The sequence below is a fragment of the Acanthopagrus latus genome, chromosome 7 (genome assembly GCF_904848185.1).
Source record: "Acanthopagrus latus isolate v.2019 chromosome 7, fAcaLat1.1, whole genome shotgun sequence".
Lineage (NCBI taxonomy): Eukaryota > Metazoa > Chordata > Actinopteri > Spariformes > Sparidae > Acanthopagrus > Acanthopagrus latus.
The window spans coordinates 3,201,798-3,228,794 of NC_051045.1; the positions used below are offsets into that span (position 1 = coordinate 3,201,798).

At 41.4% G+C, this 26,997-nt stretch overlaps 2 protein-coding genes and 1 long non-coding RNA gene across 5 annotated transcripts; 1 reads left to right on the forward strand and 2 right to left on the reverse strand.

The window, feature by feature from the left end:
- Nucleotides 1–573: 573 nt before the first annotated feature.
- Nucleotides 574–10,383, reverse strand: ctdsp2 (CTD (carboxy-terminal domain, RNA polymerase II, polypeptide A) small phosphatase 2). Of its 2 annotated transcripts, XM_037105132.1 has the most exons (8): nucleotides 9,666–10,383; nucleotides 8,948–8,993; nucleotides 6,994–7,157; nucleotides 5,675–5,776; nucleotides 5,216–5,272; nucleotides 4,481–4,573; nucleotides 3,099–3,284; nucleotides 574–2,483 (listed from the first exon to the last, which is right to left on the reverse strand). In XM_037105132.1, the coding sequence occupies exons 1-8, from the start codon at nucleotides 9,789–9,791 to the stop codon at nucleotides 2,358–2,360; spliced, it is 900 nt and encodes a 299-aa protein (XP_036961027.1). In that variant the 5' UTR covers nucleotides 9,792–10,383; the 3' UTR covers nucleotides 574–2,357. The 2 variants fall into 2 exon arrangements, with proteins under 2 accessions (XP_036961027.1, XP_036961028.1); XM_037105133.1 differs by lacking the exon at nucleotides 8,948–8,993 and having other exon boundaries at nucleotides 9,666–10,380.
- On the forward strand, nucleotides 10,184–14,844 carry LOC119023306. The gene is made up of 3 exons (XR_005076229.1): nucleotides 10,184–10,322; nucleotides 12,699–12,813; nucleotides 14,168–14,844. It is a non-coding gene; the product is annotated as an uncharacterized LOC119023306 (long non-coding RNA).
- LOC119023301 (natural resistance-associated macrophage protein 2-like) lies at nucleotides 14,151–25,567 on the reverse strand. Of its 2 annotated transcripts, XM_037105127.1 has the most exons (16): nucleotides 25,254–25,567; nucleotides 23,507–23,596; nucleotides 22,481–22,635; nucleotides 22,133–22,255; nucleotides 20,365–20,484; nucleotides 19,601–19,707; nucleotides 18,703–18,773; nucleotides 18,512–18,579; nucleotides 17,390–17,545; nucleotides 17,151–17,309; nucleotides 16,936–17,022; nucleotides 16,565–16,684; nucleotides 16,203–16,352; nucleotides 16,034–16,107; nucleotides 15,804–15,957; nucleotides 14,151–15,013 (listed from the first exon to the last, which is right to left on the reverse strand). In XM_037105127.1, exons 1-16 carry the CDS (start codon nucleotides 25,279–25,281, stop codon nucleotides 14,906–14,908), a joined length of 1,770 nt encoding a protein of 589 aa, XP_036961022.1. In that variant the 5' UTR covers nucleotides 25,282–25,567; the 3' UTR covers nucleotides 14,151–14,905. The 2 variants fall into 2 exon arrangements, with proteins under 2 accessions (XP_036961022.1, XP_036961023.1); XM_037105128.1 differs by lacking the exons at nucleotides 22,481–22,635; nucleotides 25,254–25,567.
- Between the last annotated feature and the right edge of the window lie 1,430 nt (nucleotides 25,568–26,997).

Here is a 26,997-nt window from a genome sequence, read left to right on the forward strand (position 1 = left end):
CGTCTGAATTGAAATATTACATTTTACAACTGTTGTCAGTTGTAAAACATAAATGTATCTTAAATCAGTGTTTATGATAGATCCACACTGTCAGTGGTGTAAGTATTTTTTAGAAGAGGCACATTTTACCTTAAATTAAATGAATAATAGACTCTTAAAAGCAGAAAAAATAATAGTTATGCGGAATGGCCCTTATCATATTTAATTATAGATTATAATAATGTGATCAGTATGGCAATGCATCATATCATCACCTTTCTATTCAAAGTTTTAATCTATGATGTAACTTCTAACTATAGCTGTCACATATGTAATTAAATAAGAAAACATGACTGACCTCTTAAATGTAATGTGAGATGTAAAGGATAAAATTAGAGTAGGCTTCATAAGTTAAGTAGCCTACTTCACCACTTGTACCTGAGTAAATTCCACCATATCTTATGTAAAAATGTGAAGTGTAAAATATATTTTTATCAGTGAAATAGTAGCTCAAAACTTTTATGTGTGCAAATATTACTGAGATGTAATGTGTGTCCTTTAGTGTCATGGTGGAGAATAAGACACAGAAAAAAGTAATAATATAACCAATTTTTATTTTAAAATAAAAACTGGTAGCACCTTTTTTTTTCTTCTTTTCTTTTAGAGTTTTGGTCAGATCAGGTAGACAAAATGAGTTTCGATTTATTCTGATACACAAAGACAAATTGTGACTGTCTAAACAAATACTTTTGGTCATCACAACTCATACAAATTCATTGTCATTTTTTTTACTGGTTAAACATGCAGGCAATAATTGCATCAGACATTAAACATCATAGGAAAGAAAAAACATATTACACCCGGAAAAGAAACCCCCTAGAAAATATCTGTTCTGAACTTAGAGTGGAAAAGAAAAGTTGTCCTGCATGATTGAATCGTGGATTTACATGTATTGTTTTTTTTTGTTTGTCTGTTTGTTTTTGCTGCTGCTGAATTTTTTGAATCATCAATGAAATTTGACAGCCAAACACATGTTATTTAGGCACAGATGAAAACAGTTTAACACAAGGCCAGCCTCAAAAGTAGGCAACTGGATTACAATACAAAATGTTAAGCATTAAGAATTACTGGACAATACAGGTTTTTTGGCCAATAAATATAGAAAAAAACACATGCTAAAAAAATCAATTTTTGATATTTTCAAGTGTTGCACTGCAAGTACCAGAGCCGCATGGCATTACACTTGCTCTTGACAGTGTTTTCTCACGCTCAGCATGACACATCAGACTGTGTAGGCCTACAAATCTCATTTCAGGCAGAACACCATTCTCTGTCCGAATTTTCAAAGGCACAGTTTTTTGTTTTTTGTTTTTTTACTTTCAGCACTGTCCATATAAAACAAGTGCAAGTTGTTTGTCATATAGTAATAAATGAAAAAAAAACATAGTAGCAAATGAACTATTATCAAACACTGGCTGAAAACTGTGGCATTTACTGGTCGTCCTATGTGCCAACATACTCCAGTGTGTCTGCTTTCAACGGACCATCAAAGACAAGATTTCACCCTGTTTACTTAAAACCAATGTATCAAATATTCATCTGACCACTTGTGTTTTATGTTTGCATGTTTTTGTAGAAAGTATGTTTATAGTACAAATAAGTAAAATACACTTTTTTTTTTGTTTTGCTGCTCATTTACAGGTAAATAAGGCTACAGTAATGTTTACATCTGCTGAATGCAATTATTGACTGGCTACTTCAGAGGTACTGTCCATGTCATTGCAGAACTGGGTTGCATAGAAGAACCATGTTCACCTTTTTAAAAATAGATTTCCTTATAAAACAACCTATAAAAAGAAATCAAGAAATGTATAAAATCTGTTGGAAATTTTTTTAAAAAAAAGAGCTGATGGGTTTTTTTGTTGTTGTTGTTGTTCCTTAAAAAGGCACAATAATATAAAAAAAAAAAAAACCCACAATGTCCAAAAGTCAAGTCAGGGCAGGCAGGCTTCTGCTTTGGCAAAAGAACCACTTTAATAGTCATATTAACTGGAGTGATTGTGATGGGACTGCTTTGGTTGTCGTTTCCCGCTCTTTCTCATAGTGGTTGTCAATAACATCAGCACTGAAGTTCGGAGGAAAAGGCCTCAGATTGCAATCTATCGTTTCAGTTTAGCCAATCTCATTGTGTTTTCCAGGCTTGGTATTTCCTGAAACCAAGCGATAATACAGTTTTTTTTTTTTCTAAACAGAGGATTTTGTGCAGCGGCAGACAGGAAAACAGCGTTGGAAAACTCTAGTATCTATTCTCGGTTCTATTGTAGATGAAGTTTGGAGCTGAAGCTCTCACGGGAGCTGAGCAGGTCCACTGAGAGCTGTTAATGTCCACGAAGCTGGTCCAGCCGGGTGTAAACATTATCAGCTTGACTAAGTTCTTCGAACACAGGCAGAAGGTTGAGCAGCTCGGCGTCGTCCACGTCGTCAAACCACGACACCACAGGGACCTGACGGAAACAGACTGTCACTCACAAACCACTGGCTTTTATGCACCTTTGAATAAAACATATAATAAAAATATAAACTGCACCTGTCTGTTATGCACATACAGTTCTGATAATTTCAACCAGTCCTGAGTGAGTCTTGTGGATCACAGGATCACAACTGGAATAATTATTTGGTTTCAGCCTCTCAGATGTGACGATTTGCCGCTTTTCTTTGTCATATGTGAGACTAAACTGAACGTCTCTGTGTTTTGGGACTCTTCAATCATCAGTTCCAGCTTTGAGCAGGATGAAATTAGGAATGCACTTTAGATATTTAACATCTCTCAAAACATCAAGGTCTGGATCTGCTTATGTCAGCAGTCTGCCAAGTACTTAAACTTTGTGTGATTTATTATTTTGTTTGAGCTAATCTCACATCACCAGACCTCCTCCTCATCAGGACTGAGGTCTGGTGAAAATCCTTTCCAAATTTTGAGGGGAAAATAAGATCCAGGCTTTAATAAAAAAAAACAAGTTAACCTTTTGCAATTCTTCCCCCTAGTGCCCAGGCTTTCTTTTGAATGATAAGTGTCAATATTTATTGATCACAATGATCAAAAGCAGATCAAAACTCACAGCATTATTAGGGTGGAAGATGTAGGAGGCAGGAGAGTTATCCAGGATGAGGGTTTTGTGGAGGTCTCTGCCCAGGCGGCTCAAATCTTTGACATAGCAGCCCTGGTGGAATACGCAAGATTCCCGGAATAACCGGGTCCGGAATACACCACACTGATCCAGCAGGTCCGTCACTGGGTCTGCATACTGATGGAGGCGAGTGGGTGGAGGGAGGGAGCAGGAGAGGGGAAAGCAGGGAGGTGTAAGGTTCGACTAATGAGGTGCTTTTCGTGGATATTCTCTCTAACAGCCACAAGAAAACAGCATCACACATCAAGACTCATCAGACTGATTCATAAATGGATTCCCACAGTTCTTAGTATCTCCTGGCTGGTCAACAAGAGTTCATTTGACTGGGTTGCACCAATAAAACGAGAAGAAGCGACTCTGGCATCACAAATGCAGATAAGAGATAAGAAATGTGTGTTCTGGAGTGAACTTAAGCAGCACTAATTAGCAATTTAGCTGTTGTTAGCGTTACATTTTGTAATCTGGAAGACACCATGTTGTGTTTTTGTCAAAGTAATTTAAAATCTTTCCAGTTTCCATCATTATTTTAACGCAGTTCTATCAAGTATGAGGTCAGATGCGTCCACCGTACTTTAATATCACTTTTATCTTCAATCTCAACAGGTCACATGTTAGAAAAGCCAGTGTTAGCTTTGTCGACTGGTTCAGCTACCTCTGTAAGACTTACACTTGGACGTTGGATGTGAAAACACCACAAAATCATATTGCAATTATTTGTGACTGATATCATGATTGTGAATTGATCTGTGATCAGTGGAGATGATCAATTTTTTCATCACAACCACGTTGATATGACGTTTGTTTGCGTCTGTGCCAAACAAACATGTTTCCTTACACGTGGATTTGCAGGCCAGAGCACTAAAGTACCTCATAATAACGCTGGTTCGTTAAACATTTCACCTTTAGCAGAAAACTGCAACTTCTTAGGGTTAGGCTCATGATAGTTACATTAACTGTGCAGCCCTGGTGAATATTCAGTAACAACTATCTAGTGTGAGTGGTGTGATTCACTATAATATAATCAGACAGAAATCTCCACTTTCTCATTACCTCATTATAACTGGTTAAGTTTGAACTTATGCAGATCTGATGAGCGCAGAAACAAACTGCAGCTTTTAACGCAAGCAGGGCGTCTATGAAGGAGACTAAGAGCATGTCAAGTTGCTGCTATCAGAGTAAAAAGGAGAACTAAAAGGCGAGAGAAAGCAGAACAACAGCTCATAGTTCAGACATTACATCAAACATCAAACAGAAGATACTCTGCGCTGAATAAAATATGAAGATCTATTTCAGGATCTATTTCAGTGAAGTACCTTAGCGAGACTGGCTGTAAACAGCACACATTCAAACAACTCTCCCATTCTCTGCAGGAACTCGTCCACATACGGCCTCTTCAGTACATACACCTGTAAAATAAATAAATAAAACAACAGCCTGTCAGGAAGTAGTGCAATCCACGGTGTCTTTACATCTGTGCCAGTTACTTCTCGTCTCCATCCGTTGGCTGCTAATGGCCAGTTCCTGAAACAAGTAATCAAGAATAGGCCGTGCCAGTGTTAACCAGCCTATCCTGGATTACTTGAACCAGGCAGAGGCCCACAAAGGACTTGCGTACCAGCACATGGGGTCCCAGGAATCACATTTCTCAGTTAATTACATTTCCACATGTCCGAGAGAGGGAAGCTCTGCGCCCAAGTCGAACAAACGGTCCAGTGCTCTGTGCTGGTCGAGCGTGTTTTTTCGACATCTTCGCAGGGGCGGTTATATGTACCGTATTACTTATTAATGAGATTTTTAGACGAACTGTGCAGAAATGACTCATTTTCTTGCTGATGCATCCACTTCCTCTTGCAGCTCCCTGTTCAACATCTGGTCAGTAGAGGGCTCCGTGCACCCGTCAAAGCAAAACCTGGCTGATCAGTTACAAGACCCATCCCTTTTCAGCTCAGCAACCGCTGCAAACACATCAACATACATACACAGAAACGCAGCCCCCTCCCCTCTACTGCAAACACACACACACGCACACACAAACAAGAGTACTTTACCTGGTGTGTGGTCCCCTCTATCTCCACAGGCACGATGAAGTCTGCATTACTAATAGGCTGGAGGGAGAACACAGAGGGGGAAATGGTTGGCATGCTCATTCACATGAGCCGTGCAGTGTACATTCACATGGCATTACATAACAGCTGAACACTGAGAGGAAGGCTCCATGAATCACAGCGCGTAGCCTACACAAACAGAATATAATCCAGTTGATGTTCCTCAAACACATGTGATGTTTTAAGTGCAGAATCTATAATACAGATTAATACACAGCCACACTAACGCACCACTGCTACAAGCTGTCATCATGTGTGTGTGTATATATATATTTATATATATATATAACCTTAGTAAACATGTAGTCATCTGCTCAGAAGAAGCTTCAGCTCATACTGAAATAACACCACAAACTGTGTGGTTAAACAACTTATAATACAAAGAAAAATAAGTCTTGGTACCTTGAACGAGCTGTGCACCAGGGTCTCATCCAGGTCTATGACCACACATATCTTGCCTTGGTCCTGGGCTTCTACCTCAGGCAGGAGGTTGGCTTCATGTTGCTGAGGAGACACACACAGGCTCGTTTTAATGATGCTTTTACACTCACACACCTGTATCATCTGTCTTTCGTGTGCTATGTTTGTTGGAGCTAGGGAGCGTGATTAGTCTCGATAGTGCGGTGATTCCATCGGCATTTTATTTTACCTCTGGGAAATTAGATAAGACTCAGTTCTGGAGGAGCATGCATGTGCGGATGGGCTTCATTGTTTACTGCGTCTATCTTTAGGATTCGGACATGTATTCTTTCATTTCACTTCCCCGAAACATCTCTCTCAGAAGGGAGAACACATTACTTTGATATGATCTCATTTTTAGACACCCGGTTTTCCCCCTTTATTAATTTTATTTCTTCCGAAACACATTCAATCTGACATTAATTATTAAAATATTACATAACCTACATAGCTCATCCATTAAGGAAGGCAATCTAAGACTGCCACTGTGGGTGTACACACAATATTCATGAGCAACAACAATTTTCTTCATCAACTTAACAATAAACTCAGCTCAACATAACGCAATCTGCGCGAATGTTTAATTCGATTTAATTTCAGTTGGAGCCTGCCAGACAATAATCAGGGCTCTACTCCACATCTCTGCTTCCTGTTTGCTCCTGATGCTGGAGGACACTCCTCAACATGAACAAACATGGCATCTCGTTAAAATGCCCCTTACATGGTACTGGAGCTCCAATCGGGCTGACAGCGTTCACCAGCGTGGCCGGTCGCGTGCAGCAGGCGCTCAAGGCTTTATTTTTTTCTCCACCTCAGCAATTACGAGGCACACAATACGGCATTCTCTAGCTCGAGCCGCCTGAAGGATTGATAGTCGCTCTGTCGTTCTTATCTTCTTTGGGGGATCAAGTGCGAACATCAAAGTGATTCCATATCCGCAGACAGTTGCGGTTAGCTTTCAAGATGTTCAGAGCAGGTGCAGTGGTAGTTTTAATGCGCAGTTGTAAAAAAAAAAAAGAAAAAGAAAGAAAGAAACAACAATGCTTGAAGACAATATTAAGCACATTTCTTTTACAGCAGCACTTTCAGTTTATTCCTGCAGATGGTCGAGCGAGTCAAACACCTCCTCTTTTATGGCAGCAGTGTGTGGGTGCGACAAGGAAGTCAGATCTTAAATAAACAAAAATAAAGGAGGGATTGAACCGAGGCCTTCAAATTGTTATGAGTGGTGTGAAATGTTGCTGGACTGAGAAGAGTGTTACCTTGACAACCGTCCCATTTTCCTGTGTCTCCAGCAAGGCCTGCTGGGAAGGTGGTGGTAGTGGTGTTGGTGGTTTGGGGCCATCCTGAGCTTGGAGGCAACAGAAGAGTGCTTTGAAGATGTTACAACTCCGAGGCTGTTTCAGGGCAGAGCGGCTCACCTGGCCTGTTCAGCACAGAGAAAGAGAGACTTTCATGAGAAAACGGCGTGAAGTCAACATGGAAATACTAAGTGGGGCCTTGAATCACACTCCACAGCTCATGTCAGGTACATGTAATCCTTTTTTATTCCACAAATCAGGTTGCAAACAAAGCACCGGGATTAAAACTTAAATCAATCACATTTATTAGCACAATTAGGTAACACGCAGAATGAGCGTCCCCCTTTTGCTCGAGGCACCATCCATCTGTGTACAGGGATGGCACAGCCCGCACATGAAATCTGTTTTTAATGCGCCTGCCTCTGCCTCTGCTGCTGCTGCTGCTGGAAATGGCTGGTACATGTTATATAATCACAGAGGGCGGGAAAACCCACACTTTTCGGCAGTACCTTCAACAGAAAACACAGACAGAAAACATTCCAACCATTTTAAACTGCAAGACATTTCAGGGCAGCCTGAAGCCTGAATCCAGAACAGGCGGTCAAGCGAGCCGGACCAGCAGTCACACCTCGGTGCTCTGTGCAGGTCTTTGATCGGCCTCTGCGACGATGAGCGTCCCAGCCCCATGTGAGACTTTAATGAAAGAAAGGAAGAAAAAAAACATTCCTGCGAGTCTCCTCTGGTGTGTGTTTCATGTGAGGACTTGCAAGCTGATGCAGAATTTACACCCGTCGATGGAGTGTCACCACAGAACGTAAACACACTCAGTTCTCAGTCGAGAGAGGAACTGTTGATTAAAAAAAAAGTGTGCCAGCCAAACTGCACGGTCAGAGATTTACATTCCACCGCGTCCACGCCGACCCTCAGTGCTCTGAGGATATAAAGCAGACACACCTATGACCATGTTACACAACACCATGCTTAAGAGACAAAGGACACTGGAGCTTTACTTGGTGATTTCCTCAGATGCCCTTCACATTTGTCCAGGTCACTTTTTCCCTGAAAATATTAAGATCTTAAAAAAAGAAAATCAATACGATCCTCATTATCTGCATCCCACTGATGGGAATCCAGTCAGTGTAAGTCAGCCTATTGATTCCCCACAGGAAGACAGTATTGGCCATGTATGTCATAACGCACACATAACACCTCTCCGGCATGTTAAAAAAATAAAAATAAATAAAAGGATAGAAAGACAGCAGCAGATTAATCCTACAGGCAAATCCAGGCCTATCACTTTAACCCTCTCAGTCTAATGAGGCTAAAGAGACAACACACTGAATCATTTTATAATCCACAAACAAGACTTCAGGCCACCGCAGCAGTACCTGCAATCATGGGCTACAACATGCACCATGTTAACAATCAAAGTAGTGAGCCAGAATCAATGAGCAAGGCCTCTTTTCCAGAGCAAGGAGAGCGTGCAAACAACGAAATCTTTGAAACGGCGCTACAATGGGCGTGTGCAGAGGGGTGTGTTTGTGCATTCCGCTGTCAACACCGCTGCACCTGGTATTTCTATACAGCCCACCCCCCTGTTAATCCACAACCACTCTGGAACCCCTTTTACACCCACCAGGCTGGATAGTGTTGCATGGTTTAATAAAAATATTTAAAAAAAAACAAAACAAACAAAACCCTGCACTGATTGTGTTTCTGATCAAAGAAAACGCAAAGCAGCTTCTCTTAATCCTGCATGGATCTGTGACCAACAGATTCAGATTATGAATTTAAAAAAAGAAGAAGAAAAAAAAAAACCACCAGAGTGTATAAATGACCACAGCAGCTTTGCTTTAACTGTGTACTGTACTATAGTTGCAGCCTGTGGTGACAGACGAGCTCCTCACGCTGTTACCTGGTGGTAGTAGTAGGATATGGGATGGAGCCAAACAAGCTGGAACCTGATCGACATAAATACAAGGTTTGGGAAGTCATGATCACCAAGCAGCAGCAGCAACTGAGGAGCCATAATCACAACAACACATGTTAAGAAGCGACAGAGATTTTGCACAATAATAGCATCCACTGCAAAAAAAAAAAAAAAAAGGGAGACACAAAAACAGGATCAACAATAGCTAAGCTGTGGATGGCAAAACCCAGTGCGTAATGGAGACTGTGAACTTATACTTGACCCTAAATTGAATAGATGAGATCAAGTTATGAGCAGATGGAGGCAGTAATTAATTGATTGCTGGTGTTATAATATGAGCAGGATGCGATTTTTTTTTTTTTTTTTTTTTAATGATCTGCAGGTGAACACTGGAGAAAAACAAAATACAGCTTCTGGGGTGTGATATCCTCCCAGAATACTCACATTACGACTAAAATAAATATATATATATATACACATATAAATGAATATAATAGATTTGTTTGGTATATGTAAGGGTTTTAAAAAAAAGGGGGGGGGGGGCAATGCGCCTCAAACCGCGCTCAACTGTCAAATGGGCGCACTGGAGCCTTTTTTATTATTATTATTATTAATATAACCAAAATAATAAAATAAAAGCCACAATATACACGGCGGATGTTTCGAGGTTTCCCGTACACGGACACGACGGGCCCGGGCTCACCTGTTTTCGGTGACACTTGGACGTCTTCTTTCTGCACTTGGGTGATAACAGAACTTTCCATCTGACAATCACGGAGCCCTCAAAATCCTCAAATCCTGTCCCCGAGAACTGATGGGCATCCCTCATTGGGTTTCGTTAGCAAGTGGGCTCAATTATTCGCCGAGGTAACTTGTCATCCGCCTCAGTTTACAGTCCTCGATGAGAGTCGGGTTTTATCTTGTTCCTGGGTTTCTTTATTCCCCCGCCGCTCTTCTTCTTCTTCTTCTTCTTCTTTTCGGAGGTCCGCCTGGGGAGGGGGCAAGGCACTTGGATATGTTTTTCGCAGGCTATTTGAGACTCCTGTCAGCTCCGTCGTCTCGGGTTTTTACCGCTACTATTACTGGTAAATTTTCGCCGAGCAGCCCCCCTCTCCGTCGCTCTCTCCCTCTCGCTCCCGTCGCTGCGAAGTCTTCACTCTTGCACCAACAACATGGAGAATCCAGGCGAGAGAAGGAAAACAACCGAGGAAATGGGGCAAGGGAGGGCGGTTTCAAGCCCCCCCTTACTACAGATAAACAACATCGCCGGAAAGAGGCGAGAGAGCGGCGAAAAACACCGACAGACGGTCGCTGGAGCCGCTTTCGGAGCGTGGAAACGGATTCCCGAGCGCAGTTAGCGGTAAAATATGAGTTTTGTCGCTATCCGAGGCTTTGTTTTTCTACGGTTGGGACTCCGCGGGCGCCTTGAAACCGTCGCCGCCACGCGATTGGACGCCCGGGAGGAGGGGGGGCGTGGTCAAGGCATTCCTCCCCAGTCCCGCACGCTCCGCACCGAACACATTCCAGCGCTGCTTCCACAAATGAGATCACGCTGTTTCGTAAATTATTATTATTTTTAAATTAACAAACACATGTTGATCCGAGCGCTTTAATCAACGTGTCAATGATGACAGACGAGCTCTTCGCTCGGACGCCATTTTGTAGTTTCAGACGTTTGTTTTCTTTTTTTTTTTTTTAATTATTATTTTATTTTTACACAAACATGTTTATTTATTGTTTAGTCTGTAGTCTGCGTGTTTGTGTTGCTGGGTGTTATTTAACTTTAATAAACGTGTCCGAGACGGTTCAGATAAAAATCGCAATATTAGTCAATTTAAGCTTAAAATGGTGAAATAATGCATAAAAACAGACATGTTATTGTCCAATCGTCACTTTTTGCATGTTTCAAGCTACACCGGGGTTACCGTTCATTCCACACGCATAAAATTCGCGGTTTTCACGTGTTGAAATCGTGATTTCACAGCGTCTGACCGTGAAAAAGGAAGAACAACAACAATGTTGACTTTAATTAGCTCCACCAGCTAAATAAATAAAAGAAATAAGCAGGCAATCAGTGCATAGCTGACCAAGTAGCCATGATTCTAATGCTCATAATACATAGAACTGTAAATATACAATACCTTTTAATGCATGTCACCAGGCTGATCTGATCCCCCCACAGCCTCCTCTCAATATCTGTACATCAGAGCAGTTTTGTTGGTGGATGTACCTCCCTGCAGGACTACTCTGGTAACTGTCCCTCAGCAGTACTCTGAGGGTAACAGAGGGCAGAGTGAAACCAATGACCCAGGCTCCTTTAAATGTTCTGCCTGCTTCTGCGTTCCTTCACTGACCCAACAGCAAAAATGAAACTTACTTGTTGTTGCCTGAGAGCTGCCTGGACCTCTGTTGTTGTTCATGTTGTTATTTTATCATGGGGGAAACTGGTCGTACACATGAAGACACAAGATGGCTGCGTTACGTAAACAGCAGTGGTGGAATGTAACTGAGTACATTTACTTAAAAAAAATAGTACACATTTGAAGTACTATCTTTATACTTCCGCTCCACTTCCTTTTGAAAGCAAACTTTGTATTTTTTTTTTAGATTAGATGACTTTAGTTTGTAGTTACTTTACTGATTACTGCATCAGAGGCAAAGTAGCACATTTTAAATTAAGTTTTCTGACCAACAATCAGATAAAAACACAAAAATTGATCTGATCCACAACATACATACATGTAAATATATGTGTTGTACTTTAGATACTTCAGTACATTTACTGCCAGAAAATGACTTACTTTTTAAACAATATCAGTCATTTTTAAGTCTTTGGCAAGTACATTTGTTTGGATGGCTTTCACTTCTACCAAAGTAATGATGTATTTACTTTTACTTGAATATGACACTTGGATACTTTTTACTTATATCTTTAATCCACCCTATAAAGACTGAAACGAGTAATTTAGGTGATAAATAAAAATCATATTTCTGTTTCTAATTAGAATAAGTTGTACTCAGCTGCAGACAAATCCTGTGCATTAATAATCATTCTTCACAGTCCTGAGTGGAGTAAGTTTCTCCCTTGTTCAAATAAACAGAAGTGAGTTTGACATGTTAGGCAACGTGGTCGACCAGTGAGGTCCCCTGATATTTATATTTACAGCACAGAGCCTCTGCAGCGCCTCCTCGTCCTCTGAGAGCAAAGGAAACCTCTGAGAAAATCACAGCTATCGTCTTGCTGCAGGAGTGGAGGTTTTTTTGTTTGTTTTTTTCTATACGTAAGCAGCTCAGACACTCGTGTGATTGATGCATGCATCCGTTAAAGACTGAGAGGGAAGCAATAAAAAAAAAAACATGTTAATACTCAGCTGAACTCGTCCGTCCACCCATTCCTAAAACACATGTGGGCCCATTACACCGTGAGGCTCAGCCAGTGCCCACAGTGGCCACAATGCAAGACATAAACAAGAATGGCCCCGCTGTTAGCATTCCTGGTGTCGGACATTTTAAGGCAGCACTGACAGATCTGTGTAAAAATATATACAAAATAAGTACGGACCGCACAGCTGGAAAACGTCATGTGGTTTACAGCTGATGCCACTGTTTACTAAATCAGCTTTAAATTTGTTATCTATGTCTGTTCTCTGGTGCGTCTCCTTCTCCTTCTTCTTCTTCTCCTTCTTCTTCTTCTTCTTCTTCTTCTGATAATGTTACATTCCTCTTGAGGAGACAGACAGAAAGAGCAAAGGGGCCAACTGGTGTTGAGGCCCTGGGCTGAGCGTGGAGGAAGCTGTAACCCCTGGAAAAAATCTGTCCAAAAACATGTGACTTCAAACATCAGACACAAGGTAAGAGCTACGTCCATCTTTCATCGGTCCGACAGAACTAATGCACAGGCACGTAAAAAAAAAACCAAACAACAACAACACGAGGTGAGAGGAAGACGCAGGGAAGTTCAATGTGATTGTGCATAAATAACTCTGACATACAACAACTCCTGTAATCTCATCTTTTGTGGGTTTATTGTGTTTGTTCAGTGGATCACATTAAATGATTTTGGGTTTTTTTTTTACATGTATAATTACACCTCATTAAATCAGTCAGTTCTGGTGAGCCACAGTTAGCAAAACAACAATATCAGGTATACATCTTCTGCAAAGAAACAGTCGAAGATACAAATACAACACTGTTTAAATAGCTTAAATCATGTTCAAGACGCCACCTACACAATACTCTTCATTCAGTTATACTGCATAGTAAAATAAACAAAAAAATCTGTTGTGTTGTTGATATCAACAGCAAGAAAAAACAAGTTAACCTCTTAGACACACACACACACACACACACACTCCATCCATCAGGCGTTGTGGTTCTATTTCTACATTTCACACCTGGGAGTCCACAGCGTCTTCTTACAGCCTCATGCACTCTGCCGTGCATTAGCTATATCCAATCATGTTGATGACAAACTAGCTGTTGAAATGTGCTCGCAGCATCTGAGCCTCATGTAGGGCTGGGACTGTAGGGTCTACAATCATGTGATTTGCTGGAAGAGCCCCCCTCCCTCCCTCCCTCCCTCCCTCACTCTCCCACCTCGCAGGCCTGCCCCTGAGTGGCCTCTGCTAGGCTATGTTTCCAGGAAAGGGGCCTACTGGACAGGCTGTGAGGCCTAGGCAGGGAGACATTGGCTCATTGAGAAAAACAAAAACAGAGAGGGGCGGTGGGAAGACTCTCCCCTCTTACATAACTCTCCCTCCATGACAGGGGGGGAAAAAAAAAAAAAAAAAGAAGAAAAAAAAAGTTCCCCGCCACAATGCAAAGAAAAACCTGTCCATCCGCCTCTCCTCGGCTTGCAAAAGAAAAGAAAAAAAAGGGCCGAGGCACTTCAGGACTGGAATTCGTGCAACACTGAAACCAGCAGCGCTTGCTCGCAGTTACACAATAGTTGCAAGTCTTCAGACACACCACCACCACAGGCATGTCAAACAGCAGCCACGTCTGAACGTACACGCCGAGAAACTCTCAGTCGAGTCCCGCCGCCGCCGCCGCTCAGTCACTCGCTCTCTTTGGCCTGTTTGAAACCATTATTCTGTTTCTGTGCAGCCGTTGCAAAAAAAAACACATAAAACATGATGTAACACACCATGTCATATAATGTGTTGTGTTGTGTTGGTGGTGAGACATGTTTTTTTTTTACTGTAGCTGAGGAAGGAGGCCTCTGTGGCCCCGTGCTGCCTCCCTGTGGCCGAAAGAAAGACTGCACGGATACGGCACAGTATCTGCAACAACGCCGAGTTCAGTTTCCTCAAAACTGACCAAGACTTCACTGGGAAATTAAACTCCAGCTTTTAATTGATCTTAAATATCCTCCTCGCTTGCAGGCTGCCATGATCTAAAAGTGAGATTGTTCTGTCAGTGGTTTCAAACTCATCCTCTCATACGAGACGTGTGGATTTTTAGGAAAAATGTAAAAACAAATGTATTAATTATTGGTTAGCTAGAACGATCCTCGGTCCTGCATTTGAATGTTTTGGTGTGTAAATGATTCATACTTACTGCTGCAAAGACTGCAACATAATTTTCCTCGTGGCAACTCTGACGTCCACTAAAAGTGCTTTTTTTGGTCACTGACAGGCTTAATAAATATTCATCATTTACACACCAAAAACATCTAAATATAGAGTTTAAAAATACTTAAAGACTGCTGGGAAATACTAATATAATGCAATATGATGCAGAAACACCAACAGTCTTTTTGTCTTCCGTCTCATTCTGTGAAATTAATGTGTAAAAACTGTCCTCACACCTGTAAACATGTCACCAAGTCAAACTGTACTGAATTGTTTGTGACTGAAATAAAAAACCACAGGTCAGTCGAGGAGGGCCGCTCACAGCTGCACCTTTTCTGAAATGAACGTCACACTCGGACACGCGTTTGATTCAGGAGTCGAACTCCGGCTGCTGCTCGATCAGGATGGTCGTGTCGTTCGCTCTCCCCGTGGTCGGATCCAGGCAGGAGACACCCAGAGCGATCAGACACAACCAGGCCTGCAGCACAGACGCACAAACAGACACACAAACAGACACACACACTCGTTAATAGTGAGTCTGATGATGAGATCACATAAAGAGCAGCATCACACGGCGAATATGCTGCAGTGTGATGTGATTATTTGTCTTCATTACTCTTTTTTATTGAAGCTTTAAAGTTTAAACACACTCCTCTGCACATCTCCGACCCCAGCAGGCTCCAACAACACATCATACAAAATGATTATTTGTAGTAACAATATGCAAAATAATAAGTTATTTTAAAGCAGAGGATAAGTTAGAGTGCCCTGTTATTTAGAGAAGAAATTTCAACTCAGGTAATACTCAGAAATATATATATTTTTTCTATAACTTAATAAACAAGCTGTTCTCAGAGGAAAATGAGGTCCCACAACTCTCTGAAGCTAAGAAAGGTGGCAGGGTCCGCCACATATAAAGCATCATCATAAATGCAAGGACAGGGCAACAAAAATCAAATATCAGGATGATGCGACGATCTAGTTTTATGTGAAAACATCTTTAACCACCTGGCATGAGAAGAGAGTTTTGTATTTTTCTAAACTTTCAGGATGAGATGACAGATTAAAAGGCTGGAGGAAGCAGAAATAAAATGTAAGTATTTGCAGAATGGAGGTGTTTCTCTGCTTTTAACCTTTCTAACAACATCTCAGGAGGCAAAACCCGACACGACTGCCGCGTCGATTTAAAGTTTAGATTGTTCAACATCAAGTTTTCCTGGATCACAGCAGATCCTGAGCTGCCCCCTCGACGGACTGATGTTACCTACCAAATATCCCACGAATGTCAGGTATGCTATGGAGAGGAACGCCGCCAGCACATACAGCCACACACTTTGGAGCGCGGCCACGTACACAACCACGAAGTACATGTTGATGGCGCACACGAGCAGGACCACCACTCCTCCTCCGATCTTATACACTCTGCAGGAGAGAGCAAGAGGGTTTAAAGGAGACATTTTTTTTGTCTTTGTGTCTCATGAAGACGAAAAAAACTTACAATCCATTCGCAAACTCATTCATGAGAGACGGTAAACTGGTGAACGTGAGGATGGGAATGAGGGCAAACGGCAGCTGAGTGAGAAGAAAATGAATTAATATCTGTTATCACACAATCATGCACGTTATGTTACGAATACACCGCCAGGGAATCCCCGTCGCCGTCTGACCTGCATGCTCTGCAGCACGTTGAGGAAGTCGTTCATGCCCGTCAGGTGCTGTATGTCCTGGAAGATGGCGACCAGCAGCGTGGGAGTGATGGCGAGGGAGCGGGTCAACAACACCCGAGCGAAACGCGACCAGCGCAGGTTCAAGAAACCCTGAGGGGGAGAAAAAAACACATCAGTCTGTGATATTTACTAGAAAGCTGCACTTGTTTACGACTGTTTCAGTAAAGCAGACAGTGCAGGGCTGCACGTGGTGACATTTCTATGCTTGTAACCAAGTTTTTTCACAGTGTAGCACGAGCAGTCAGTCGGTCAGGCTGTGTGTCTGTGTGCAGGGCTGATTCCTCCCTCCCTCCTCCACTGACCTCCATGACGAACTGACCGGAGTACGTTCCAGTCATGGTGGAGCTCTGACCAGCTGCAAGGATCCCCACGGCCCAGATGTAGAGAGCTGCCGGGCCGAAGAAGCAGCCCAGCACCACTCCCTGCAACACAGACAACAACAAAACCTCCGTCAAAACATGAGGCGGGGTTCGCAGGAGAGAAAGGAGGGACGTCATTAAAACAAGCAGACTTACTGCCCACAAGAACACTTTAACAATCGTACAGAAATTGCAGATGTTCTTGCTGATGTTCGCTCACGTAGGAGGGATCAGTATCAAACTGAGAATGTTTAATAACCAGTTAAAAGTTCCTTGCAGCACGTTTCACCCACATGAGAGCGCTTTAAACGTACCCCTTTGTAGATGTCCACCTGCAGAGTCTCATTGTTCAGAGGAAACAGATCCAAATGAGGACTTCTGGTTTGATTGCAGGAGTTGTACTAGAACACACACACACACACACACACACACACACACACACACACACACACATATCTGTAGCACCGCAGCTGAAAGAAAACACACATTTCTCTCATTTTCTTTAATCGGCGGCTGCAGAGACACTCACCACCTCCTCGTTTGTCTGTCCGTAGAACGCCTCGGCGAAAACAGCCACCACGAACACGTTGATGAGGAAAGAGACAAACAGCGCCATGGACGCCTCGATGAAGAAGTACTTGTTGGCCTCTTTTACAGCTTTCCTGTTCGACCGATCCACTTCTCGAGACTGAGGGCGCATTTATTTAAAGATTTAAGGAGTTGCTGCTGCGCTCATACGGCTGATATCTACCGGGCGGCTGATCTCACCTTGACGAGAGCAGAGTGGAGGTAGATGTTGTGAGGCATGATGACGGCTCCAACGATGCCGACGGCCTGGGTCAGCTGAGCGGGCCCGCAGCCCTCGCAGTACGGCACGAACATCCCCTTCAGCAGCTCGCCCTGGTCCGGACTCACCCTCACATACTGACAGAGGAGTGTAGACAATCATCATACGGACACACAAAATAAAACTCACAACAACAGAGGAAAACATAAAATAAGACTTATGTGCATGCTGGGAGGGTTTGCAACAAACATTTTACAGTCATCTTCTATTTTATTGCACGTCTATTTTATTTTTTACTCATTCTTATTTCTTACTGTGTTCTGTAATTATTCTTTATTTAAATCCACCCATGTGGTTTTCTATTCTTCGGTGGGGAGCGACTAAAGTACCAGTTTCCCCCCAGGATCAATACGGTGATTCATGTGGTGAAGGAATAATCGGAAAAACAATTTCCTGACTGGGAGAATTCACACGGACGCTTCCTCAAGACTGAACAACTCGGAAAATTAGGGAAGATATGAGTACTCGACTACTTTGTCATCATATAACATGGTGGACGAAAGTAAATAATTGGTTGTAAGTGTGATAAATAACACACTGTTATTCAAGATTTTGTTTCTTTTCTTTTCTTTTCTTCCCCTCGAGTGGGACTGAGGTCAAATGTGTTTGCTGGTGGTGCTCAGGTGTGACATTCAGGTGCTGTGCTGTGCGCTGACATACAGTTTATCACCTCCGGTTGTCATTTCAAAGGTCTCAGGTCAAAGTGTTTACAGTCACATGCCTGGTTAAAAAATAACCTCCCTATACGACGACCTGATTCCTTCGACTTCAACTTAATAATCACATGAGGCACAATATTCAGCACAGATATACATTATTGTACAGTATCAGAGCAAATCTGCAGTATCAGGCGACGGCGATCTGTGCAAAATATCTGTAATATTCAGAAAATTATTGAAGTATTTGATTAGGAGTACAAACAGGATCTTTAAACTGTCTGCTGACCATCTTTGGACCGTTAACTTAGATGTCACAACCCTCGACAGACTCAGATATGAGAGGAGAAGCAGCAATAACGTACGCGGGAATGTAAATGTTTGTACCTCATATCCAAAGGTGATGGCCATGATGGTGATGAGCAAACCAAAGAAGGCTTCCAGCTTCCTCAGGCCTGCAGCGGGAGAATACAGAGCGGTTTTATTTATTACCGTCGATGCAGCAGCAACATACTTCTGTGTAATCTGAAGATGATGTAAAAAAAAAAAAATAATACGCGAGGAGGAAAACAACCTACCGTACTTGTCCAAGAAGAGGAAGAAGAAGGTGTCGATGACGGTGACGAGGACGCCGCCCCACAAAGGGATCCTGACAGGAAACACACAGATAATCAAACCTGAGGACGTTTCCTCCAGTGCTGATCTACATTTTATTTATTCTGTTAACGTCACTTTCTGCTTCTCCTCCGCTGCAGGTCAGTGACAAAACATCACTTAGAAACTATGCTGAAGATCATTTAAGTTACTTTTTTAACATCTGCAGCTTTTTAGTTTAGACATTAGATCTATTTGTAATCATTCTTTTGCAATTCACTTTTTACTTATTTTGAGGTTTTGGACTGTTAGCGGTACCTCGACAAACAAAAGCAGCAAAATCTGCACATCAATCAATAAATAAAGGACATTTTTCTGTTTTTCTGACTTAACTGATTACTTTAAACACTTTAGGTACATAGATTATATTTGACATACTGTATCTTAAGTAACGTTTTCAATGTGGAACCTATTTTCACAATGTGGTATCAGTACTTTTACTTAAAGGAACAATTCACCCAAAAATGATTCTCCTAAACAACTGAAGTAACTCTGGACTTGTTTTAAAATGTAAAAAACATAAATACAACATAACAAAAAGACAAAAAAAAATTACTTTGTCATGCATAATGTCTCTAGAAGCCCAAAGATCCCAAACTGATTTGAAAATATGTTTTTCTCCACCGTAGCATCTAAGCTAAAGACGTTAGCACGCAGCTCCAGGAGCTCAAACACGTCTTTGCACAATCAGTTTGTGACCTCGGAGCTTCCAGATTCACGTCCACAGTTACTTCAGTTGTTTTGGCTCAACTAAAGGCTCTGACTACTTCCTCCACCAGTGGCCAGCGAGCGTTAAATTGGACGTTGTGTCGTTCACACCACCTGTTGGAAGAGAGCAGGTTGAGGGCGATGGCACAGCCGATGACCTCCTGCATGTCAGAGCCGATGATCGCCAGCTCCACCATCAGCCACAGGATGATACGAGGCACCTGGAGGGACGACGCAGGTGGACACGTTCACAGACACGGAGAAGAGACGCTTAATGAGACAGAGAAGATGTGAGGTGAAGAATAATAATAATTTTGAATGTTATTAAAGGAAACGCCTGATTGTTACAGTTACAAATCGCACTGAAGTTAAAGCAGCGTGGTTTTAATTTGAAAAATGGTGCAATTTAGGGCAGTATGACATCAGAGAAACACCTTTACATTAATGAATATCGTCTCTTTGAGAACCTAAAACTGAACAAATTATCAAAATGAGGGCTCAAATTTGTGTTTTGTGACACGTTTATGCTTTTTATCTGGTTGAAAAGAGGAAGAAAAGACCGAGGATATCAACGGATTTCAACTAGAAATGAACGGTGTAATCCTGGTTGGTCCTCACCGGCTCATTCTGTGTTTCTCTCTCATGTTATAAGCCTCTTAAAATGTGCAAAGATTACAGGAAACACATGTTTGGGGGAAGAACAAAAGAGCTGGTCACATCATTTTCCTCCTCGGGTATCAGGGAAAACATCTGGATAGAAATAAATACTCACATGAATATTTAATAAAGTCTCTCTGGGTTTAACCGTGAATCTGAGTTTATCAGGCAGTGTAAGTATTTCGTGCAGGCGGCGAGCTGTCGATCGGCTCGTATCTCACCGTGCGGTACTGCCGGTTGCAGACTTCAGCCAGGTGCATCCCGGTGACGACGCCCAGCCGAGCCGCCAGCCGCTGCAGCAGCAGGCCGATGATGGTGGCTCCAAGCAGCACCCAGAGGAGCTGACGGGACGAGAACAGAGGAAACAAAAATAAAAAAATCATCTGTTAATTAGCCTCGCTGCAAGAGTCAGATCGTCCTTTTATCAGCTGGGAAATTAAGAGTCTGTGATTGTATAGAAAAGGATTTATAGTGGGAGGAAAATGGGAGAATGTTCTGCACAGATTTGATCAGTGTTGAGGTCCGATGAGCTGATTTTTTTTAAATCTGGTTTGAATTTGTACACAGATGTTTACAAAAGCGCCTCTTCTTTCTCTGAGAGCGTCGAGCCAACGAAATGTGTAAATGCATCTTTCTGGTTTCCAGAGAAGTTTATTTTAAAGTTTACAGAGAAAAGCTGAGAGCGATGTAGGTCGTCCGTCACCTCAAAAGTCCTTTCTGATCGCTCGTTCAAAATGTCAATATAGACCCAACACTCTGCTTAAAGGACCATTTCCAGTTTTTCCAGTCACGCCCTCCTGAGCTGTAGATGCTCTCTGTGTGTTCATGCAGCTCTCAGCTTGTTCCTCGTTCAACCTGACTGATTTATTTGCCTTCACCGGCAGATAACCTGACGCCGAGCTCTGCCTTCAACGTCTTAAAAGGTGAAATTTAACAATTTCAGAGTCACGTTTTGAGTCCACATCTTTCTCCTCGTGCAGGACGGAGCTGATGTCATTCAGACCTTAACAAAAACAACAACCTGGACACATTTTCTCACTAAAATTTAAAATTAGACGGCGTAATGAGTCCCTGTGTTACCTCATCGTTGGCTTAATTTGTACAAAAATGTTTCGCTGCAACTACAAATCTTTTCCTCACACGTACCAACTCGATTTCTCACACGGAGCGTTTTTTTTTTTTCACAGTTTCCACAGAGCGCCATTTATAGGCGCAGATATTGGATCGATTTGTGATCATTATCTTACAAACTCGAGCTCGTTGCGGCGCTTGTTCTGGTGCCAAACCATCTGCTTCTACTTTGTAGTTTTGGTGGAAAAATCAAAAAAAAAAAAAAAAGAAGATGAAAGAAGTGTGGTTTTATTCTTATATCAGGCTGCCAGCGAGGTTATTCTTCTTTCACCCACGTCCGTCTCTGTGTTTGTCTGCAGAGCTGGAGGAGGCGTCAGATATCTTATTTATATCTTCACAGAGGATTTTGTTTGGTGCAATGTTTCTTGTTCTGTCGCAAAATCAACCAGAATGTTTTGAAGTCACCAAAACTCGTCTTAATAATATTGGGACGTTTAATTTGATAGCATTTAAAAATGTTTTGGGGTCAGTGTGTTGGTAGCAGGAGGTGTTCCTTCTAAAAAGAACAACACAACGTTGGATCGACAGTCACTGATGAATTCAAGAATGTGTTAAAAGGTTAAATTTCACCTTCCTTTGTTAAAGTTTGACCGGCAGGATGGTCAGAAACTCCAAAGTCCAACCGATGTGGGAGAATGTAGAGTTGAGCCTTCGTTCAGGAAGTGATAATCAGGGACTTTTTAAGAGTAAAATTCAAGCACTTTCAAGGTAACTATACCAAAAATGTAGAGCCTTTATCATTACATCTTCAATGGTTTCAATAAATGTGATGCACTGAAGGTTGTTTGCAGTCAACTGATTCGATGACGGGAGTAAAAATAAAAAGCAGAACGAGGAGATGAAATGGACGATCGTTACCTTGAAGCCGGCTTTAGCTCCAGACTGCAGGTCGGACTCGATGTTACCTGGGTCCAGGTAGGCTATGCTCATCAGAAAGCCCGGCCCGGTGAAGGCCCACAGCTTCCGGAGGCTGAAGCACGTCTGCAGGAGACAGAAATGTGAGATTTTAACACAATTAAGGTCAAACTTCACACACACTGTGCTGCGTTCTGTCACAACGGAACAAAAACCAGAGACTATACACGTTAATGCGCATCTTTCTATGAAGTCGCTCACAAATATTGGTAATCGCAGGTTGAATTAAAGGTATATTACGTGGCCTTCATCTTCACCTCGTCCTTCACTAAACATGTTTCCATGAATTACCTCGCCGTCCTCCTCGGGAACAGGGACCCTCTGGTCAAAGTAAGTACCAGAAACAGGATCATTGTCTTGTTTCTGGAGGAAGACGGAGGGAGCCGAGCCGCTGTGTGTGTGTGTGGTCTGGATCACTGCCTTCTCCTCCAACACCTCCACCTCACCTGTTCAGGTATCACACATGGAGAAATGTTCACATCACGCACAAATCATAAATTGTCCTTACAGCTAGCGACTGAGAGCTTCTTCAGCGGGTCGGTCTCAGTCTTAGTGAGTTTCTATAGGATTAGATTTTAATTTGTGCAGCAGACGAGAAACAGAATCGGTTTACTCTGATCAACATCGTATTTCTCCTGCAAACTGCGAGCTGTGTCACTCTCTACACTCTCTATAGCCTCCTCCTCCTCCTCCTCTTCCTCCTCCTCCTCTTCCTCTCTTTCAGTCAGACTCCCTTCTGATTTCCGGACCGATCTGGATCGTCACACCCTGGGCTCCTCCTCGGATCTCTGCTCTCCTCTGGTTCACCATCTCCTCATATCTGTATTTCTGTAAATCTCGATGCTTCTTCACGCTGATCTCTCCGTCTTTTACTAATGATCTTGTGCGTCCTGCCCTCCTCCAGGTCAGCAGGGTGGACAGGAGCTCGTGTGGCTCGGGCACCAGTTGGCGATGGATCCACACAACGTAACTCATAAACTGTGATTTGTTGCTGTTTTTCTGTACACGCGACATCTTACTGCATGTCTGTCCTGGAAGAGAGATCCCTCCTCTGTGGCTCTTCCATCGTTTATTTTAGTTTATTTTAGTTTTTCCTCATTCGAGTCGAGGGTCTAATAACAGAGGATGTCGTTCACTGTCCAGATTGTAAAGCACATTGAGGCGATGTGATTGCGATTTTGAGCTACATAAGTAAAAATGTATTTGATTGGATCTGATGGATGTTTAAGTGTATCAGGAGCGACAGTCGGATTTCATAAAAACTGTGACAAGCCGGAACAAAAATACGGAACCTGTCTACAAAACAAACATGGTTACCTTGCCCTCCAGTTTGTTGTGGCTCCGGATCTGTGGGAACGCTGGGAGGCAGAGAGGAGATGTGGATGTTCTCAGCAGGAGGCTCTCTACCTGCAGCCAAACAGGTAATTACACCGTGATTACAGTCGTTTACAGGATCACACGGAAATAAATCCTTCACACACAGAAAACCACGAGAAAAAAAACAAAAACAAAACGTGCAGAGATGATCAGCATGTTGGCTGCTCGTGGTCGCAGAAGACGAAGCGATCTGACATGTGAGTACAAACCGGGACAAAACAACAGAGATCACGTTTACTATCCAGATAATCTTCTAAATATGTTTAATGCTGGACACACATTTTATTTAGAAACACATATTTTTTACGATACAGGAGACGTGACACACATCTTTGTGTCATTGTTTCCTCGCAGCAGTCAAAATAAATAATTAAAAAGTGTGTTACTGAGCCAGAAGGCTTATTTCAGGTAACTCATGTGATTTATTAATCATTTATAAACATCAGCTGTGAATTTATAACGTCATTACAAACTTTACAATCAACATTTGCTTTGTTAACAGTTTACAAAGCGTTTCATTGTTCCGTTACGAGAGGAAATAACTTTCAACTTAATCTTAATCAACTATAAATCAGCCATTTATTACGATGATTGTTATCAAAGTGTTGCCTGAAAAACTCATAATGTCCGTGAATGATGTCCAGGTAAGTTCCACCACTCAGGCTCCTGTGAGGACGAGGCGAACACGAGCTTTGTAAATCTGCAGCTCTTATCTGTGACCTGGAACATCCGGACGCTGTCAGCACATTTTATCTTTTATTACTTCAAAAACCGTCCGTCCTCTTCGTATCGTCGCTCGTAACCTCAGGAAATCACAGGAAACACTGACGTCTACTAACCAAACCGAGTTTATTACGTTGTGTTGTCTCTACAAATGTTTTTTTTTTTAAAAACAAACGTACACATATTTCCACAGAATATTCTTGTTTTTATTCTATTCTTTTGTATATTTAAATCTTTTCCTATTATGACATCCTGTGTCATTATAATAAACATAATTATTATTTTTTTATTTTACTCTTATATGTTTTCTTTTTTACTCTAAATGCAACTTACTGATTGAATAAACAATAATAATACTCAAAAATAATGTTTATCACATTATTGGACATATAAAGAAGGTGAACATGAAGCATTAATTACTAATTTTATATGTGTACTACTTTAAATTTGCAGCTGGAGATGATTAATAAACGTTTGTCTAAATCAGCAGTAACACGTATTTTTAATAAGATGATTTTATTTTGTATTAATTAATCAGAATCTGCAACATAACTGTAGTAGAGGAAAGTTAAACGCAGCACGTGAGTAAAAGTACTTAGTTTATCCACCGTGAGACACAAACTGTGTGACACTGTGAGTAAAAGTACAAAAGTATGAGCATGAAATTGTTCTTAAAGTAGCGTATCAAAGGTAAAAGTACTCAGAATGTGTATTATCTATCAGAACATGATACTGATGTGCTGCTGCAGTCAAGGATCAATAAACTTTCATCTAAATCCACAATAATACACATTGTTTTTTATTTGTTAATTATACTTTATATTAAGTTAGTACCTACAAGTGTCAGATTAATGTAGAAGAAGAGCAGAAGAGTGGAAAGTTCAATATTCCCTCAAGCAAAAGTGAACTTAAATGCAGCACGTGAGTAAATTTAGTCAAAGATATGATGTCAGAGAGAGCTCACCTGAGCGCAGGAAGGAGAACAGCTTCATCTTCTTCTTCTTCTTCTTCTTCTTCTTCTTCTTCTTCTCCTCCTCCTCCTCCTCCTCCTTTTCTACTTCTTCTTCTTCTACTTCTTCTTCTTCTTCTTCTTCTTCTTCTCTTCAAGCTGTAAAACTTCTGTAAACGTGACGCTGAACTCGTCTCATGTTTTTCTTCAGTTTCCGGTGAAGTTTCACAAGCAGCCGACTTACCGGACAGGTAAGAAGGAGGAGGAGGACAAGAGTCCAACACACGCGACCAATGTTTAACAAGAGAACCCAGTGTGAGACCTGTTTCTGTCACGTGACCCGGGTTCTCAACGAACAGGTGATCCACGAGCCGCAGGAAGCGAGACTGACTGAGGAATGTCACACTATCAAAATAAAACACCACATTTTTCTTACATATAAAACTGCATTTTTAAATTATAATATAATGAAAGAAAACTCAGAAAAGAAACACATTTACTGCCTTATTCATTAATGTAATAATCAAATGTTGTGTGTGAGGTTTCCCTTTCAAAATAAAAGCATCAGAAAAAAAATATCAGAAACAGCTTTATTGACCCAAAATGTGAATAAACGAGGTTATAAGCTGCTCTGTGAATTTACACACTGAATATTTTACAGGATCATGGAAGTAATGTAACTAACATAAAGTGCGAGCCCCATCTTTTCAGTCTGGCCTTTAAATGGTTTATACATTTTAGTGTTTATTATCTTTACAAAATAAGACATTTGAGGACATTCCATTGGACAGGGGATGGACATGTCTTTTACTGTGTCATTACATGTTGTAGATAATTAACTGACAACAGAATAAGCAGATAATTAATTAATGATTGATGCTAAAAATAACGGTTAGTTTTGGATAAATGTGATAAATAATCAAGTTTGAATTTAAAGTCCACCTGAAAACACAACTCTCAGAAGTAAAAAAAAAAAAAAATACAGCCTAAAATGTTTAAATTACTTTGATTCATCATATTTTTATCTCTTAATTCATCTGTTGAATTACATATATTTATATTCATTTCTATATAGATAAATGTGCACCCAACTCAGTTTAAATGTTGGTTCAAAACCTTCTCTTATCGTCTAGGAATTGATTGATTAAATTGATATTTATTAGACATATATTTGATAGTCAGAATTTAAGATATAAATATGTTTTAAATCCATAACCACTTGACAACGGCCTTTAAACATAATGTCCTGTTAACAATATTCTCTATTTTGTTCCCCCTTTATGATTAAAAAAAATAAATAAATGGAAAGAAATAAACAAAGACAGACTCAAAACTTACGGGACATGTTGAGTCTGAGGTGAGAGGGTGAAGAGAGCAGCAGCGTCCACTGGGTGGCGACAAATACTGACAGGTTTCCACCAGGAGGAGCTTTTTGTTTTGTTCTGATAGACTTCACTAAACTAACAGACTGACAGGGTTTTTAAAATGAACATCAACACAGATTTCAGGTGACAGACTCCTGAGTTCAGTCCTCGTCTTCTCACTCTGACCTGGCAGGGATTCAGACGTCTTTTCCACAACTTGTCATAGCAGAAAAAGCTCCAGTGCTGCTTTTAACGTTCATTTTCTTAGTTACACCCCTTATTTTTTGTGTTAAAGCTCACATTTATTAATTTTTGAGTCTCAATCCCAACAAGTCAAATACTTCGGGAAAGGTCGAGACGGACTCAGTCAAAAATCAGGAGATTTAAAATGTGTA

What these genes read in the sequence shown, in the direction of transcription:
- ctdsp2 (XM_037105132.1), bottom strand. Translation starts at nt 9,791, where the DNA reads ATGAGGGATGCCCATCAGTTCTCGGGGACAGGATTTGAGGATTTTGAG. An exon ending in AAAATGGGACGGTTGTCAAG is followed by an intron (nt 5,777 to 6,993) that starts GTAACACTCTTC and finishes GTGTCTCCTCAG; the next exon opens with CAACATGAAGCCAACCTCCT. An exon ending in TAGAGGGGACCACACACCAG is followed by an intron (nt 4,574 to 5,215) that starts GTAAAGTACTCT and finishes TTTATTTTACAG; the next exon opens with GTGTATGTACTGAAGAGGCC.
- LOC119023301 (XM_037105127.1), bottom strand. Translation starts at nt 25,281, where the DNA reads ATGAAGCTGTTCTCCTTCCTGCGCTCAG. An exon ending in AACCTGCTCTCTTCCAACAG is followed by an intron (nt 18,774 to 19,600) that starts GTGGTGTGAACG and finishes GTTTCCTGTCAG; the next exon opens with GATCCCTTTGTGGGGCGGCG. An exon ending in TGACATTCGTGGGATATTTG is followed by an intron (nt 15,014 to 15,803) that starts GTAGGTAACATC and finishes TCTGTGCTGCAG; the next exon opens with GCCTGGTTGTGTCTGATCGC.